This window comes from Siniperca chuatsi, linkage group LG2 (assembly GCF_020085105.1).
Source record: "Siniperca chuatsi isolate FFG_IHB_CAS linkage group LG2, ASM2008510v1, whole genome shotgun sequence".
NCBI classification, from domain to species: Eukaryota; Metazoa; Chordata; class Actinopteri; order Centrarchiformes; family Sinipercidae; genus Siniperca; species Siniperca chuatsi.
The window spans coordinates 6,995,372-7,011,437 of NC_058043.1; the positions used below are offsets into that span (position 1 = coordinate 6,995,372).

Sequence of the window (16,066 nt, forward strand, 5' to 3'; positions counted from 1 at the left end):
AAAAATAATTATTTCTTCTTTGATTAAACATCATAATTAAACATTTTCACAGATAAACGTACCGGCATCCCTTTCTGGCTTTATTTGTGTTTTTCTAAACCACGGCGGAACGTTTCAGTTCTACGGAAACAAGTGCGGAAGGAAAATCGTCAGGAGTGCAGCCCCGGACAGCGGACAGAGTTAACGGTAACACCAGCTGGACACATGTGAGGTAAACATTTGTTGGGTTTTCTGTCGATATAAAGTAAACCTGTAGTTTGATCGTGGTAACGCCATCAGCTCAGTTATAAGTTAATTTATTTAGAGATAGTAGTTTATTTAAACTCTGCGTGCCGCTGTTTTAGTTCCTCCAAAGATTCAGTGAAGGTCTTCAGGCTGAGCTGATGGAGACGTTAAAGTCCACTAAACGTCAAGAAATTGCGTCTGTTTTGTTTTACTTACTTATTTTCCCCTCTTAGTGTAGTCTATCCACGCAGGGAGTATTGTTGTATCATATTGACTTTTCTCGTTTCATTTTTTTGTCAGTCACAAGTGTATTAGGTCCACCTACCTACAGCTAACACAGTCTATCAACAGCTCTGCAATAAACCCTGCCAATCGTGATGGTTATAATGTTCAGTTTTGTTGAATCCGTTTTATAAAGGTGTTGATTCAACTGTATGGTCGTTTAGGAAGCTTACGTGTGTAGTTTAATCAACACTTACAATGGTTGTATAAATATAAAGAGTGCAGATCTCCTCTAGCTGACAGAGAGAGCCAACCTACACTCATGCAGTCTTAGTGATGATTCCTAAAGCTGTCACCAGTTATGAATCTATGATACAATAGGTATATACAAATTCATGACTCCTGGAATTTTTTTAGTCCAACCGCCAGTCCAAAAACCTAAAGTCAGAATCAGAAACAGGTTTATTGCCAAGTATGTTTTCACATACAAGGAATTTGCCTAGATATTTTGTTGCATAACAATAAACATAATAAGGGAAAAGAAAAAACTGCAAAAGTTAAGAATCATAAATATAACAAATGTACAAAAAAGTAAAATATATCTGTTTTTAAAAAGTAAAGCAAAATGACAAAGTTAGATATGACAGATAATCTATTATCAAAATTGTTATTGAGAAAAATTCTGGTTGATCGACTTCGACTAATCAAACTTTTTTGGCACTGCTAAGGTGCAGGTACTCACACTGAAACCTTATGGTTCATCAAAGTCAGCACCCATCCATGGTCTATTGACGAGTGGATGAATGTATAGGCAGTTAATAGATGGTTGAGCCTGGTGCTTGTTGTCTGTGCAGTGACTGTTGTCGTGGATACGGAGTGATGCGGCGGCTGTACGTCGGCGGGTTGAGCCACTCGATCACCCAGAAGGATCTGAAGGATCGATTCGGAAAGTTTGGAGAAGTGGAGGATGTGGAGCTCCGGACCAGGAGGGATGATGAGGGTGAGGAATCCATTACACACTCTGACACTCTGACAGTCGTGATGATAACAATAACAGTGTCTAATTTTTAAATTCCATTTAGTTTAGTTTATCCTGTATTTAATGTTTTATACACACTAAGGTCTTAAACTTGCTTGAGATGCAAATATAATCCATCAAGGTCAACATAGTCATTATCATGTAAGACTGTTAAATAAAATATCTTTGTTGCATTCAAAGAAGCTCTCATAGCTGATATTTAAGAATCGGCTGCTGAACAGCAACTTTATTAATGCAAGAATTTAAATTCACATTATTGGCTTAAGTAATTTTGCTTATTGTTTGTCTTTAAATCTCAAACACTATAGCTTGTCTGTATGGAGTCTGGAGTGTGCCACTGGAATTACTTGTACAGTGTTTGATTATGATCAAATAATAAATTGATCAATTTGAAACATTTATCACTAGTGCTCTGATTCTGCTTACATGTCTTTATATTAAATATTGAAGCGATCACAAGAATTATATGTCAAATGTACATTAAATACAGCAGCCAGAGGAAAAGTTAAAGTTTGCGATTCCATTTTAAAATTCAACTAATATTTTTTTAATTTAAATGCAAACGTATTTAATTTCTTTACAAGCATTTTTAATGTATCGATTGTTGTATTGATTCATTTTAAATAAACATTGGAAGTCTGTACTGACATTTGGAGTCTTGCTGGCACTCAAATATCAGACATCAGCGCTTCGTTAAACACACCGACAGGGATTTTTCACAACTTGGTTGCTCACAACAACATCACCAAATGGTGATTATGGAACTTTGACCAAAAATAAAGTCGACTAAAAGTTGGCTGTGATGATTGACTGACTGTTATGTCTCTGCAGCAAGTTTCAAGTCTCTGCAGGTTGATTTTCATAGAAATTAACTGAAGCCAATGGCTGCCTGGAAGAAAGGAAATATAAAAACTGATAGTCTGATTTGGAAAATGTTCAGTTTGAATTTTAAGTACATGCATGTTTGGGATAATCCAAATTAGCATTATCATCCTGTAGTGAACAGAAACGTCTTTAGGCTTCCTTTTTAGTATCAGTTGTTGTGGTTCCATCAGGTATAAATCATATTTGTTGTTGTTATATTATTTTTGTTCAGAGATCTCCTCAGTGACCTGCATGTGCTCTGACTCTTGCTGTTCTCCTGCAGGTATTCCTTACAGAAAAACCTACTCCATTCAGTGCAGTGAGGCTACATTAACATCAACATTTCAGCTACAAACCACACATTTGAAGACAGCGATTCTTAGTAGAGAGAAGAGTTGGTTTGAACGGGCGTCAAGGAAGCCGACCTGAAGAAATGTGAGTGAACCGAGCTGCTGCAGTAACTCAACAGCTTTATGTGTTCTGTTTAACTGATGTTCATTCAGACTGTCAGTGGGACACCTCAGCTGTCATTCTGCAAGAACCATCTATCTGAACATGTCATCTAGTGTCATTCAGCCTTTAAGTCTTATTTTACTTAAAACAGGAGAAAATGCTGTCAGTTTTAGGAGATCACAAACTTCATGGATCAGTGTCTCTTGTTTCACTTGAGTGTCAGTGTCTTGTCAGTATCAATTCTGGTTCTGGAAGATTATTCAAACATGGTGATTTGTTTCGTGTTAGTGTCCCTTACGTTGTGCTCACCATAACTGACATCAGAGCTTGTGTTGTATCATCAGTGTGTTTCCTCTGCAGGTTTGACGGTGCTGAACAAATCCAAATGGAAAGGAGGAACTCTGCAGATTGAAACAGCCAAGGAGAGTTTCCTGCACAGGTAAAGGAAAGTCTTCAGACTTTCTAACATTAACAGATTATTAACTGATTAACTGATTATTTTCTGTTTGTGATTTTATACACTGGTATAAAAAAGGGGGAGCGGGTGTCGGAAAATCAAACACATTAAGGAGGATCCCACACACTGTTTGATTTTAAGGATTTTAGGTTCAGATCAGCAGATCTCTGTTGCAATGGCAAATAAACCGAATCTGCTTATAATTTTTTTGGCAAAGCTAAAGCCTGTCTCCTAAATGAAAGCAGGTGAGGAATCACAATATAACCATCTGTGCTTTTAAAAATATTGAAATATTGTTTCCAAAACGGATCTTTAATTTTGTAGGGTGAAGGTGTTCAGATGGTCCTGGACTCAACATTCAAACAGATATCAGTCATTCTTGAGGGAGAAGTGGTTCCTTACAGCAGCAGAGAGTATATTAAGAAAAAAATATTCCACCTCCCTGAACCACACACTTATAATCTATGATGCTATATTCTTCCTGATCCCAGTGGGCGATGAGTTTGTGGTATTTGTGTCTTAGACTGGCTGAGGAGCGGCAGGCGGCAGCGGAGCATCGCCTCCAGCAGCCTGCAGCTGAGGACCAGCAACAGAAGATGCTGGACTCCATGAGCAGATCCGGCGTGGAAAACTTCACCATGAAGGCTGCGGTGCCAGGGACCGAAGTGCCAGGACACAAGGTCTGCTCATCTACTGCTGTGTGTGTGTGTGAGAGAGTCTGAGTGATAGGCAGTATCTCAGTTTGGTGTGGACATCAGATCCAGTAGAGCCCAATACCAATTTCAGCATTTGAAAGTTTCTCTGATGGACAAACTATGTAATAGAGACACTGTTTGTAAATGCCCTCCAACATATCTTTGGCCTTTCTGTAATGACATTTCTTCATGTATAGAAGTAAGCTGCCTGCACAGGAATATGGAGTCACCCTAGTGTTTGTTTACCGTATATTCTCATATTAAAGCTGATATTCAAAAACACATTGAGGAGGGTGAAATAATACCTGTAGCCAACAACAATGGCTGACATGATAAATTAAGTATAATGTACATTTCTATAGCACTAATTCCATTAGTACAACTACCGAGTCATACCACTCTGCTTAATTTGAGTCCACTTTCCCATTATATCCTGACAGATGTTAAGCTGCTGTCAGGGAAACAACGGGAAGGTCAGAATACTTTTAATGTGAAAAATCTGCTGGAACTGTTGAGTTGCATTCATGGTAGCTTAACATCGATCAGGAAAAACAGAAAGGTAAAAGGACTGAAATTATTTGGTGAATGAAAATGGCACGTTATTAAAGAAGAGAAACTCAAAGCAGCAGAGTGGTGAGTATGAAATGAATCTGTTGTACTGATGGAATTAGTGCTGTGGAAATGTACATAACACTGAATTTATCAAGACAACAGATAAACATGGAGGACATGTTGAGTTTGCAATAATAAATGGGAAGCAGGTGAAATTAGGAATAAAAGCCTATCTCTAAAATAAAGGCCATTGAAGTAAATAAAGGTCCCGGCCACTATTATTGGAGAGTTTACGGTAATCATCTTTTATGAGATGCACAGCAACATGTGTGAGGATGGAGGTGTTCACTGTCTTCTGGGTGTTCTGGTTTCAGGACTGGGTGGTCAGTAAATTCGGACGAGTCCTCCCCGTCCTGCAGCTCCGGTGTCAGAAAGGCAGCAGAGCTCGAACCCTGAAGTACGACCCGTCCAAATACAGCCACAACATCCGCAGGCTGGACCGGTCCACCGCAGACCAGCCCACACCTGTCACCCAGCTCACCTGGGAGGTACAGGGAGGGGATGATGACATCAGCAAGAAGAGGCGGGGAGAGTTCCCTCCATATGAGCCATCGAGACCCAAGAAGAGTCGGACAGACACGGTCAACTCCCATAATGCTGTGGGCAAAACCAGGTAACCATGTGATGTTGTCTGCTCCTAACAATCTGACCTAAAGGTTCCTGCTAGTTTCTGTAATTCCTAAACCTCCCTGATGGCTTCTGGGTGTCTCAGAAGTCCCTGATGGCTTTTGGGATCCTATATTTTCCAGGATTCTCAAAGGTTCCTGCTAGTTTTTGAGATTTTCCAAGTGGTATGCTCAGGAATTTCTGCTGGCCCTGGGATTCTCAAAAGTGACTGATCTCCAGCATTCCCAAAGGTTTTTACTGGTTTCCTGGATTTTTTTGGAAGTCCTGCTGGATTCTGGAATTCCCAAAACTTAATACTGGTTTCTGAGCTTTTCAGAAGTCCCTGCTGGTTTCTAGGATTCCATATTTTTCACTTCTTTAGGAATTCTCATTGGTTTCGGATTAGCTCCTGGGATTGCCAAAACCACCTACTGGTTTCTATACTTCTCAGAAGTCTCAGCTAGTTCCTGACTTTCCATATTTTCCAAGTGCTTTCCAGGATTCTCAATGGTGCCCACTTGTTTAGTGGATTCCCGAATGTTCCTAAGGGTTTCTGTAATCCCTGCTGATTTTGGGTTTTACAAATTTGCAAGTCCTTCCAAGGTTTCTGGGATTGCCAAATCTTCCTATACTAATGGTTTTTGGAAATCTTATTAGTTCTTACTTGATTCCCAAAACTTATTGCTGGTTGTAGATTGCCAAAAGGTCCGACTTGTTTCTGGGATTCTCAGTTTCTGCTAGTTTGTCGAACTCCCAAACACTCACACTGATTACTTAGAAGCTTTAAGAGGTTTTTATGATTCTCATTATCAAAAATGTTACATTTAATATAGAAACTGATGAATTTCTTGGATCAAAAGCTTTTCTTTGGTTTTTGATTTATCAGCCTCAAATATGTTTTGTGTCCAATGTCACAGATACTGTATTATGTGTATTTAGTGCAAGATGGGGGGGAACACAGAATCATTACAGAGGTGTGGACTCAAGTCTAGAATTTGTTGACTTTTACATCAGTTATTTTACATCAACTTAATTCCCGATTGCTCTGTTGGTATTTATAATTTGAAGTTCCTTTTAAATTTGGTGAAGAACAATTATGAATATTTTAGGTGAGTGTTGAGTTTTAAGATTGAAAGTAACTTGATTCCACTTCTGGGATGTTCACATGGTGTTATTCTGCTCCCATCTCCTCCTTGTTGTTCTCCTCTTAGATTTAAGCAGACTGTTGACTCTGTCGATCACACTGAGGCTCATCAGATCACCAACGGATATGAACTACCAACCAACCACAGAATGGCTCAGAGGAGGGGGGCACTGACTGATATCGATTCAGACGAGGAATTCCACAGACTGGTGGCGGCCCAGAACACCTCCCATGCCGCACTGCAAGAGGAAGTGGACGAGGATAACCTGGAAGTGGTCGGACTCGACTACTTGGTGAAGGCTGGACGCTCCCGTCAGCAGCAGAAAGGTAACAGACCAGTTTTAAACACCAATTCCACTTTTTTGAGAATTAATGTGTCTCGTCAGCGTTTCTCTTAAAGAGAAGCTGTCTGTTAGGATACCAGTATATCTGTGATAAGCTAATATTGGCTGATATATAATCCAAGTCGATTTATTGGTCTAGCTGTAGTGATAATGAATAGGAATTATGTGGAAAAGAATGAGATAATAGAATGAATAAGAAAAATTATTAAAGGAAATGTTATTTATTATCTTAAAAAAGTAATTACTATAAGGACCAGCTCATAGTTCTAGGAACATTTGTGAATTTAGTGCCAGAAGCTCAAGATGAGTCCAATGACCAGGTAAAATTTATTTTGAATATAATGTAAAATAAGCTGTAAAAAAGCAAATTTTTCTTTGGGATTCCAGGTGGTCCAGATGACGAAGAAGAGAATGACTACGACTCTGCAGACACCGATGAACTCCTCGCCTCCAGGAAACCTCCACCGCAGGAGAGACTGACTCTGCCCACTGCAGAACATGTCTCAGGAAACGACACAGACAGGAAGAGAAAGACAAAGAAGAAAAGTAAAGCTGGAGAGAAGGAGGACGATTCATCAAATGCTGAAGAAAACCTCACCTCCAGGAAACCATCCTCCACACAGCAGAGAGGAGATTCTGGTAAACAGAGTTCTCAGAGCCAAAGTCAGAAGATGACAGTCCTCCCTGTTGTAAAACCTCCTTTCTCAGAATCAGATAGTGATGATGATGATGATGATGAAGATAAGGATGTAGATGATGAGGGTGAAGATGAGGAGTTACAATCAGCTGATTACAGTTCAGATTCTGATTATGAAGCCATGTTTTCTAACGTCACCCGCCTGGAGATCTCCCTGGCTGATCTACAGAGGCTAGCTGAAGAATCCCAGCAGACCTCGAAGACTACAGCTCCCAGCATCCTCAGCGCCTCTTCTGAACAAGAAATGAACCTCATGTCCAGTTCTGCTGAACGACCTGCTCCCAAGAAAGGCACCATGCCGGAAGAGATCCTCGCCGCCATCATGGAGGAGGACAGCAGCGAGGACGAACAGAAGAAGAAAAAGAAGAAAAGAAAAGCTGTCATGTCAACGCCGCTGCCTGCCTTCCAGGGGACGAGAGCGCTGAAGGAGGAGGGGGGGGAAAGAGGAAGTGAGGTTAAAAAACACAAGCTGGACTCTGAAGCTCCTCGGCCGAACCACAGAGCAACGGACAGCAAAACTAGCAGGACTCTGAGCGGACAGAAACACACAGAAACCTCAGAAAGCAGTGAGGAGGAGGAGGAGAAAAGGGGGGAGGTGATGAAGAACATGGGTGCCCCAAGAGTTTTAAAACTGGTTCCAAGTAAAGCTACAGAAAACGCTGAGAAAACTGAGACTGGTTCCTCCTCTAGCAGTGAGGAGGATGAGGAGAGGACGAAAGTCAGTCAGACTGTTGTTACAGCTAAAGCTGCAGCAACAGCTTTACCTTCATCCACCAGCTCCTCCACTGAGGAAGACGAGGACGAGCAAGAGATCATTTCTGCTGAAGATGCTGTGAAAGCAGCACCTCCCCCTGCTTCTCACAGTGAGTCCTCCTCCAGTGAGGAGGAGGAGGACGAGGAGGAAAAGCAGGCTCCTCCCCGGGTGCCGTTAGGCGCTAAAGAGGAAGAGGAGCGGCAGAGGAAGGCCAACATGAGGAGGCTGGCTGCCGTCCAACAGAGACAGAAAGAGGCTGAAGAACACAAGAGGCTCATCCAGGGAGCTCTAGCCAACCTGGTGGGTGCAGCATTTGTGTGTTCAGTCTTTGGATCAGGCTGCTGGCTTCAGATTTAGCGTAAGGGGTTAAGGTTAGAACTGAGTTTAGGTTAAGTTTTGTCTAAGGGCTGTGGGGTCTGGATTGTGCCAACAGAATTTTATTTTAGTTTTTAATTAATAAATTGACTAATTTGAAAAGATATTATAAACTAATTCATTAAACTGAGGTAAGTCTTGACCTTGGAAACTGATTAATAAAGTTTTAGGAAACAAAGCAGATTTATTAAGTTTGCATTGAAATGATGCATCATAAACCTTTGACTGGCCAGCTGTTATGTATGTTACACAAGCGGTGTTACCTTGCTCACACTTAAAATTAAACCTCAATAACTGATTTTTGGCCACTTGAACAAACATTGACGTATATTCACCTTTTTTTACGTTGACATGGCAAATAGATACGGAGCAGCGTTAACATATATTTGGAGTCGTGTTTAACGCGCAATATTAATCTTCATTAGGATACTCCAACAGCGGGAGCAGGGAAACACATCGTCTTTGGCTCTGATGATGATGGTGATGATGACGATAAACAGCAGACAACCTCAGAGGTCACGCCGTCAAAGAAGACGCTGTTCCAGGACAGCCAATCAGAGGACGAGGCCACAGGTGATGAGGCATCAGCCAGTGAGAACAACACAGTAAAAGAAAAGGTGAGTGAAGAGTTACTAACCTGAGAGAGAGCTAGGCTAGATAGTATTTAGTTAGTTCAGAATCTACCTTTGAGTTTATGTAACTGACTGTATTCATTCATTCATTCATTATTCATTGATTTTTATGGATCATGACGACCTTTTCAACAGTTTTCTCTTATACATGTGACAGGAAATCAAACCCTAAATCAGCTGTGGTTTAACTCTGTGTGTGTGTGTGTGTGTGTGTGGGTGGTCAGGTGCGTCTGAAGCCACTGGTTCCTCAGCTATTCAACGGCAGTGAGGATGAGGAGGATGGTGATGAAGAGGAGGATGGCAGCAGGTTTGACATCAGGCCTCAGTTTGAAGGTCGAGCAGGACAGAAGGTGAGAAAAGAAGATCACGCAGTGCTGCTCCGTACGCTTACCTATCTGTTGTCGTCACGTTCTTTTAGAATTATATAACATTCCCATGCAAATCCACAATGCCCTCCATTTAGAGTCCAGATCGGCTCCCGAGGAGGAAAGAAAAGGGCCCCATATTTTGTAGTACTGAAATGGCTTAACCTTTTAAAGAAAAAGCTTAAGGCGCTTAAAGCACAAGATGAAGAGCCACCAAAGTCATCAAGGTTCATCTTCTGGGCTCTCGACATGTCTGAACCAGATTTCAAGTCAATTCAAGCATTGCGTTAAGATATCAGTGCTGTGATTGGACGCCTGCCTCTGATGTTGTTTGTTTGTGTTGTCCAGCTGATGGAGCTGCAGTCTCGTTTCGGGACAGACCAACGTTTCCGGATGGACTCTCGCTTCCTGGAGGAGGACGAGGACAAAGAGGAGGAGTCAGGTGAGGCTGTGGGTGGGGGCAGGGCTGTGGGTGGGGGTACACTCTGGTCATAGTCTGTAGAAAAGCAGGTCAAGACAGTGATGAAGAAAGGATGATGTCTCACTGACAATGACACAGAGGTCTGGTGTGTTCATTGTGCAAATTGTAGATGAATTTAGTCCATAAATCTGTTGCTTGTTTCCCTCGTAATGTTAGGCAACATTACTTATAGAGACATAATGTTACTGAAATGTTGAGATGATGCTGGTTAGTGCAACAGCTCAAACTGCTACATCGGCTTCTGAAGAAGAGATCATTTTGAGGTGTTGGCGGATACTATTTGACCTATCAGGAGGATACAATGATTCCACAGATGTATGCAAGTCTTTTGCCAAAGTTTTCATTTTCAAAAGTTATGTTTATTTTATTTTCATCTCATTTTCACTGCAAAAAAAAACGTTACCAGCAGGTCTGAAAATACATATACGCACTGTTTTGTCCTGCTGGATGTTTGTAAGTTCGTGCACTGAAGTGAAACCTGTGAGCATCTCTTTCTGGTGAATAAAGTGACTGTTGATGATTCAGAGAAAAAGAGGAGCGTGACGGAGGATGATGAGGCTCTGGAGGAGGAGAGGAAGAAGAACCTGTCCATCCTGCAGAGCGTCCTCGGCAGCAGCCAACAAACCTGCAGCAGCAAGACGTCCGGCAAGGCCAAGACCTTCAGGTCAGCCACACACACACTCTCACAAACACACACCATATGTATGAGTCTGGATCACAGCCACTTCTGAATTGGAACATTTGATATAAATAAATTTAAAAAATGAAATGTTTGTGTTTGCAGAGACGTCTCGGCGCTGCATTACGACCCCAGCAGAGAGGAACACGCTGCATTTGAGACCAAAACAGAAGAAACCAAGGAGAGGTACGAACATGAAATGTGATCGTTAATAGTGACACAGAATTTTCTGTTGGACAAATAAACTACTCATGTGGTTCCAGATATCTCCATACTGTGGTCAATAGTGTCAGATACAGCAACGATATGAAGCAGGAGCAGCAAAGAACATTCATCAGAATGTGATAATCAGGAGAACAGTAATACATAATATACTGATGTATAGTTGCATCTAATCTTATATTAGAATCAGTTTAATTTAAAGTCTTCACATAGAAAAACCTCCAATTTAAAAAATGTACTCAAACTGCATCATGTCCACATTATCAGCTCTACCTGTACTCCAGTAAAACTGTCATGTGATCTGTTGTCTTCACAGCAAGTCGGCCAGGAAGAAGAAGAGGGAAGAGGCTCAGAAGCTTCCGGAGGTTTCTAAGGAGATTTACTACGACGTGTCTGGCGACCTGAAGGCTGTGTTCGGTCCGACGAAGGATGACGTTGCTGGAAAAGAAGAGAAGACGAGCTGGGACCAAGAGGAAGAAGAGGAAGCAGGAGGGACGGATGAACAGCCGACCCCGCTGTCATCTCTCCTCTCAGCTGATCCCAGCGCAGAGAAAGAGGAGTCGTCTGGATTTAAATTCTCCTTCTTTGGAGACAACACAGAAACAGGAAGTAGAGAGACAGGTAGGTTATATCTCACATATTTATCTCAGACTGGAGATCGGAGAAATTAAAAAATTGGGAAAACAAATCTTCCCTCTGTCTCTCTGCCAGAAGAGTACAAGGTAGAGAGCATCCAGGCGCCAAAGGTGTCATGGCAACAAGACCCACGTTTCCATGAAAGCAGCTCAGAGGAGGATGAGGAAGAACAGGAGGAAGATGAGGAGCAAAGCAGCGTTGCCGCTAGAATCACAGAGTGAGAAAAGAAGATTAAATCCTGTGAAGTGCTCTGTGTTTGTTTTTAAAGGCTCAGTTTGCTTCAAACGAGGTAGATTGTATGACATGTTGTCCAAGGGTTTCTACTAGGAGTGCAACTAACGACTGTTTTCTTTATCGATTAGTATTTCCTCAATTAAAAGACATTGTTTTGTCTATAAAAAGTTAGAATAGTCGAAAATGGCTGTTATAATTTCCCAAAGTCCAAAGTGGCGTCTATTCAATTTAGTATCATTTCTCACAAAGAAAAGCAGCAAATCCTGACATTTGAGAAACTAGAACCAGTGAATGTTGGCCTTTCTGCTTGTTAAATGACAGATGATAATGATTAGTTATCAAAATAGTTGCAGATTAATTTTCTGTTGATCAAACGAATAGATTAATCGAATATTCGTTTGAGGATGACAAACATTCACTGGGTCTAGTTCATCAAGCTTTCGCTCCTCGAAGGCATTCATGGTGTCGCACTTGGCTTTTCTTACAAAAGTAGTTGTGTGAGCTTTAGAGAGATGTTCAAACCCCGCCCACTTCACACCTCCACACACCTGATAAATCACTGCGTAAAGTGGGCCTGATTGTCTGTTTCAGAAAGTTACAAAACTCGTCGGACGCAGTATGTTTGAAGTATACTGAGGCCTTAACATTTACCTGTAGACCTGTGATTTCATTGTTAAAGAGAAGGACAGTTATTCTATAATAATGTCATCTGAATGTGTGTGTGTGTGTGTGTGTGTGTGTGCTGGTGTCACTGTTCACAGAGAGGAGACGCCTTCAAAGACAGATCTATTCTTCTTCTTCCCTGAAGACAGCAGATTGACAGGTAGGATGGAGGGAAAAGTCAAAATGTTTTTGTTTTTACCTTTTATGAAGCAGCAGGTTAAATCTTCAAATATATTTTTGTGATCCCACCGGTACTGTTAAAATGTACGCCTGGGGAGAAACCACCATTACAGAGAACAAAAACATTAATTGATATGTTGTACTGTTTTGTTTTTTTTAATGTTGATGGGGCTTTTTTGCGTGTGTGATCTCAACCATCTCTCTCCTCCATCAGAGGGTCCCAGGTTGTTCTGTCGGTCCTCTCACCTGGAGGAGCAGAGGGAGCAGTGGGAGGAGAGGAGGAGCGCGCTCAGAGAGGTACACATCAGTTCACATGAACGTTTCACAGGAACATTATCAAAAACAGTCTCACCATGTTCACCTTGTCAAGTACTAAACCAGATGAAAGTATTAAAATGTTTCAGTGAATATTGCAAGAACTTCTTTCAAAGAGTAACTTAACACTAACTCTACTTTTTGAATTAGTAGTAATTATATGTACAGACATTTATTACATCATTATCAGTTGATTCTGGTCCCAGTCTATAATGTTCATTGTAACAGCACTTCCTCATCTTTTTCTGGAGAAAAAAAACAGTAATTCTATCCTCTAGACCAGGCGTAATCAACTGCCGGCCCGCGGGCCACATCCGGTCCAGAAGCGACCTCCGAGTGGCCCAGCATACATAAATCTGATGTATGACAAAATAAGTAAACTACATATATAGTGTATTGAAGCAGCTAACGAGTGAGCCATCTCGCTTCTTTCTCGTCTCTGTTGAGAGCTGCACATGCGCAGTACCAGGATGTTTACGGATATAGCTACACTGCCAATCATATCTTTCACAAATCAACGTTTTCTCCTGTGAGCTCCGACCTTCAAAACATCTGGCTATTGACAGTCACAAGCAGGGAAGTGCTCTACTGAAAATATGTCTCTGTCAACCCTGAAACATAAATTTGACAATGAAACCGTCAGTTTAACTCTGCCTGGACTGGCAAGTAGTAGTTTATTTTACCGCCATCTCCAAACGCCTGCTATTTTTTATCAAATTCATTTGCATTTGTTTAAATTACCAAAAACTAAAAAAATGTTGAAAATGTCTTGCCCATCTACATTTCCTTGTTTTAAAATCTGGCCCAGTTGAATTTGTAATTGAACAGCCCTGGTCTAGACCAAAAATAAAAATCTGATGTTTCTTTGTACTCTATGCTTTCCATGTCTGTCAGATGTATTTTCTAGGCATTGATATGACTGACACACGTTTGTGTTGTTGTTTCACACATCTTGAAATGCATTTGGACACAGCATCAGTGAGGTAACCTGGGGTCATCTGGTGTTTCGGGTCTTTCAACATCCGACACCCTCGTCCAAGCGAGCCAGCCAGGGTTGATCAGGCCCCTGCTTGTGTACAAATAGCATGTGCAGTCCATGGGTCGCCCTCTTGATCCACATTTTGATGCCTTTGGAGATTCTTATACACATTTACAGATTCTTCCACACATTCACAAATCTGAATACACCGACACGGTTTGGGAAACAGTTTCTAAACTCTTCTTACACATTTGCAGATAATATCGCTACAATACTGAGCCCATTGAGTTTTTCCCTTTGGCTTGTACTTGTTAACAGAAGCCTTCATTACTGTAGACTAAACTTGTTGATATCAACCTCAGACTGAGTGAAGGCTACTTTCCTGTTTCCACAGGAGTACCGCAAGAAACACAAGGACGCCCGGAAGAAGCTGAAGGCCTCCCAGAAGAGCTGAGGATTATGGGAAGTGAAGTCTCTGTGTTTCATTTTGCACTCACTGGTCTGGACTTCAGAATCAGGAGCTGACGGATTATTTTCCCCTCCTTGGTGCCATTTTGTGCCCCAGACTGATTTTTAATAGTCAGCAGGAGGGAGACCAAAAGACACAGACATTGAGTGAAAGTTCAAGATCATCAGAGTATCAGATTTATTTTTTATTTGAGTAAATACTGAGAGATGATTTTGTGGTCAGATCTTCTTGTTGAAACAGCATCTGGTTTGGTTTTCTCGTTAGTTGCCATGGAAACGATGCTGCAAATGAACTTCTGGACAATCCGCAGCATCAGCCAATCACAGCTTCAGGGGACCAAACCTGTTATTAAAAAAAAAAAAATAAAAAGCAATAAATAAACAAACTTGGCTTAATTATTATTATAATTTTTTTATTAGTCAGTTTTGGTCTTCCATACCTCACATCACCTATTTCTGTATCACTTTTGGTGCTACAGCTGTCAACCAGCGGGCTGAGATCAGCATCTAATAAGACTAAAGGTTAGGGTTTGATCGACGGGGCTGGAAATGGTCTCATGGTGTCGTCACACTGTTGTGATCTGAGGATGACTCGTCTCATTGTGAACTCTGTCACTTCGCAAAGCAAAATGAGATTTTGTTCATTTGAATTTTGAAGAAGCTTTCAGTTTGTGGGAATACACTCAGTGTCCAGTTTATTAGTTCCAGCTAGCTAAAGCTAATGCAGTCTCTCTCTCTCTCTCGATAGACAGATAGACATGACCTTAGGCTCTGAAAATTTTTACTTTTCACTGTTTTCTGACATTTCAGACTCTTAAATGATTAACAGCTTGCAGCCCTACTTAAACACAACATACTTCTAAGAAAAAAAGTTATATTTTAAGGGTGACATGCTTTTCTGGGTTGTTGATTCTGGGCTGGGAAACCAGCTGTAGCTTTCTTGAACTGTAGTAGGATTTAACCTGCAGGAGGGGCCGTTTCAACCTTCTGGGTCCTCACACACTCTGTGCATTGTTTATGTATCCTGTTGCCTTTAAGTACTCATCGGAAACAGTGCACGACACATCAGTTATATTACCCTGTCCCGTGGTTTTCTGTTAGTCACTCCTGGACTTTTATTAAAAACAATTTCATTTGTGAATATTCACCATGTAAGAATATTATCAATTGAAGTAAATAAAAGTCTTAAAACTACAGTGTTCCTCAAAGCTGGGCAAAAATACAAGAGTCACTTTAAGGCCCTTATAATTTTATTTTGTGCTTTGGTGCACAGTCGATCAAATGACCTTGAACTATTTGCCATGCAGTGACTTTAGGGCTGTTGACTGGTTATTCAGCCTGGGTTGAACAATGCAGAACATTTATAATGTAATGTATGTTGAGTCCATACATTATCTACTTCCGTTTAAAAACTGAAGACAATGACAATTTTTGTGTGATGTTTTTATACAATTAAGTGTTGATGCAAAGCAGTTTTGTCAAAGTAAACTTTAAAAAAGTATATGCAGCATCTCCATGCTCATTTTTCCTTATTTTGAAATGTAAAACCGGAAGAAGCTCCCAGTTGTATCAGTCGGTGTTGATACTGGTGAACAAGTGCTGAAGTGCGCAGCAAACTCAAAACTTTTCCATCAGGACCCGAAGGAGGTCGGACAGAGAGACCAACTGTTTTATGGACATTTTTACTTCAGGAGTCAAATGTTTGTTTAGCACATGTCTGTGAAA

At 41.1% G+C, this 16,066-nt stretch overlaps 1 protein-coding gene across 1 annotated transcript; it reads left to right on the plus strand.

Annotated features, from left to right (window-relative positions):
- The first annotated feature begins 65 nt into the window (after positions 1-65).
- On the plus strand, positions 66-15,844 carry nol8 (nucleolar protein 8). The gene is given in 20 exon segments (XM_044172823.1): positions 66-211; positions 1,302-1,447; positions 2,634-2,656; positions 2,659-2,697; positions 2,767-2,785; positions 3,164-3,242; positions 3,784-3,940; positions 4,882-5,180; positions 6,385-6,644; positions 7,049-8,412; positions 8,913-9,104; positions 9,344-9,469; positions 9,833-9,926; positions 10,491-10,629; positions 10,750-10,830; positions 11,183-11,487; positions 11,578-11,719; positions 12,498-12,559; positions 12,794-12,876; positions 14,268-15,844. Coding segments are annotated over 19 exon segments (3,645 nt in total). The 5' UTR covers positions 66-211; positions 1,302-1,326; the 3' UTR covers positions 14,328-15,844.
- Positions 15,845-16,066: the final 222 nt, after the last annotated feature.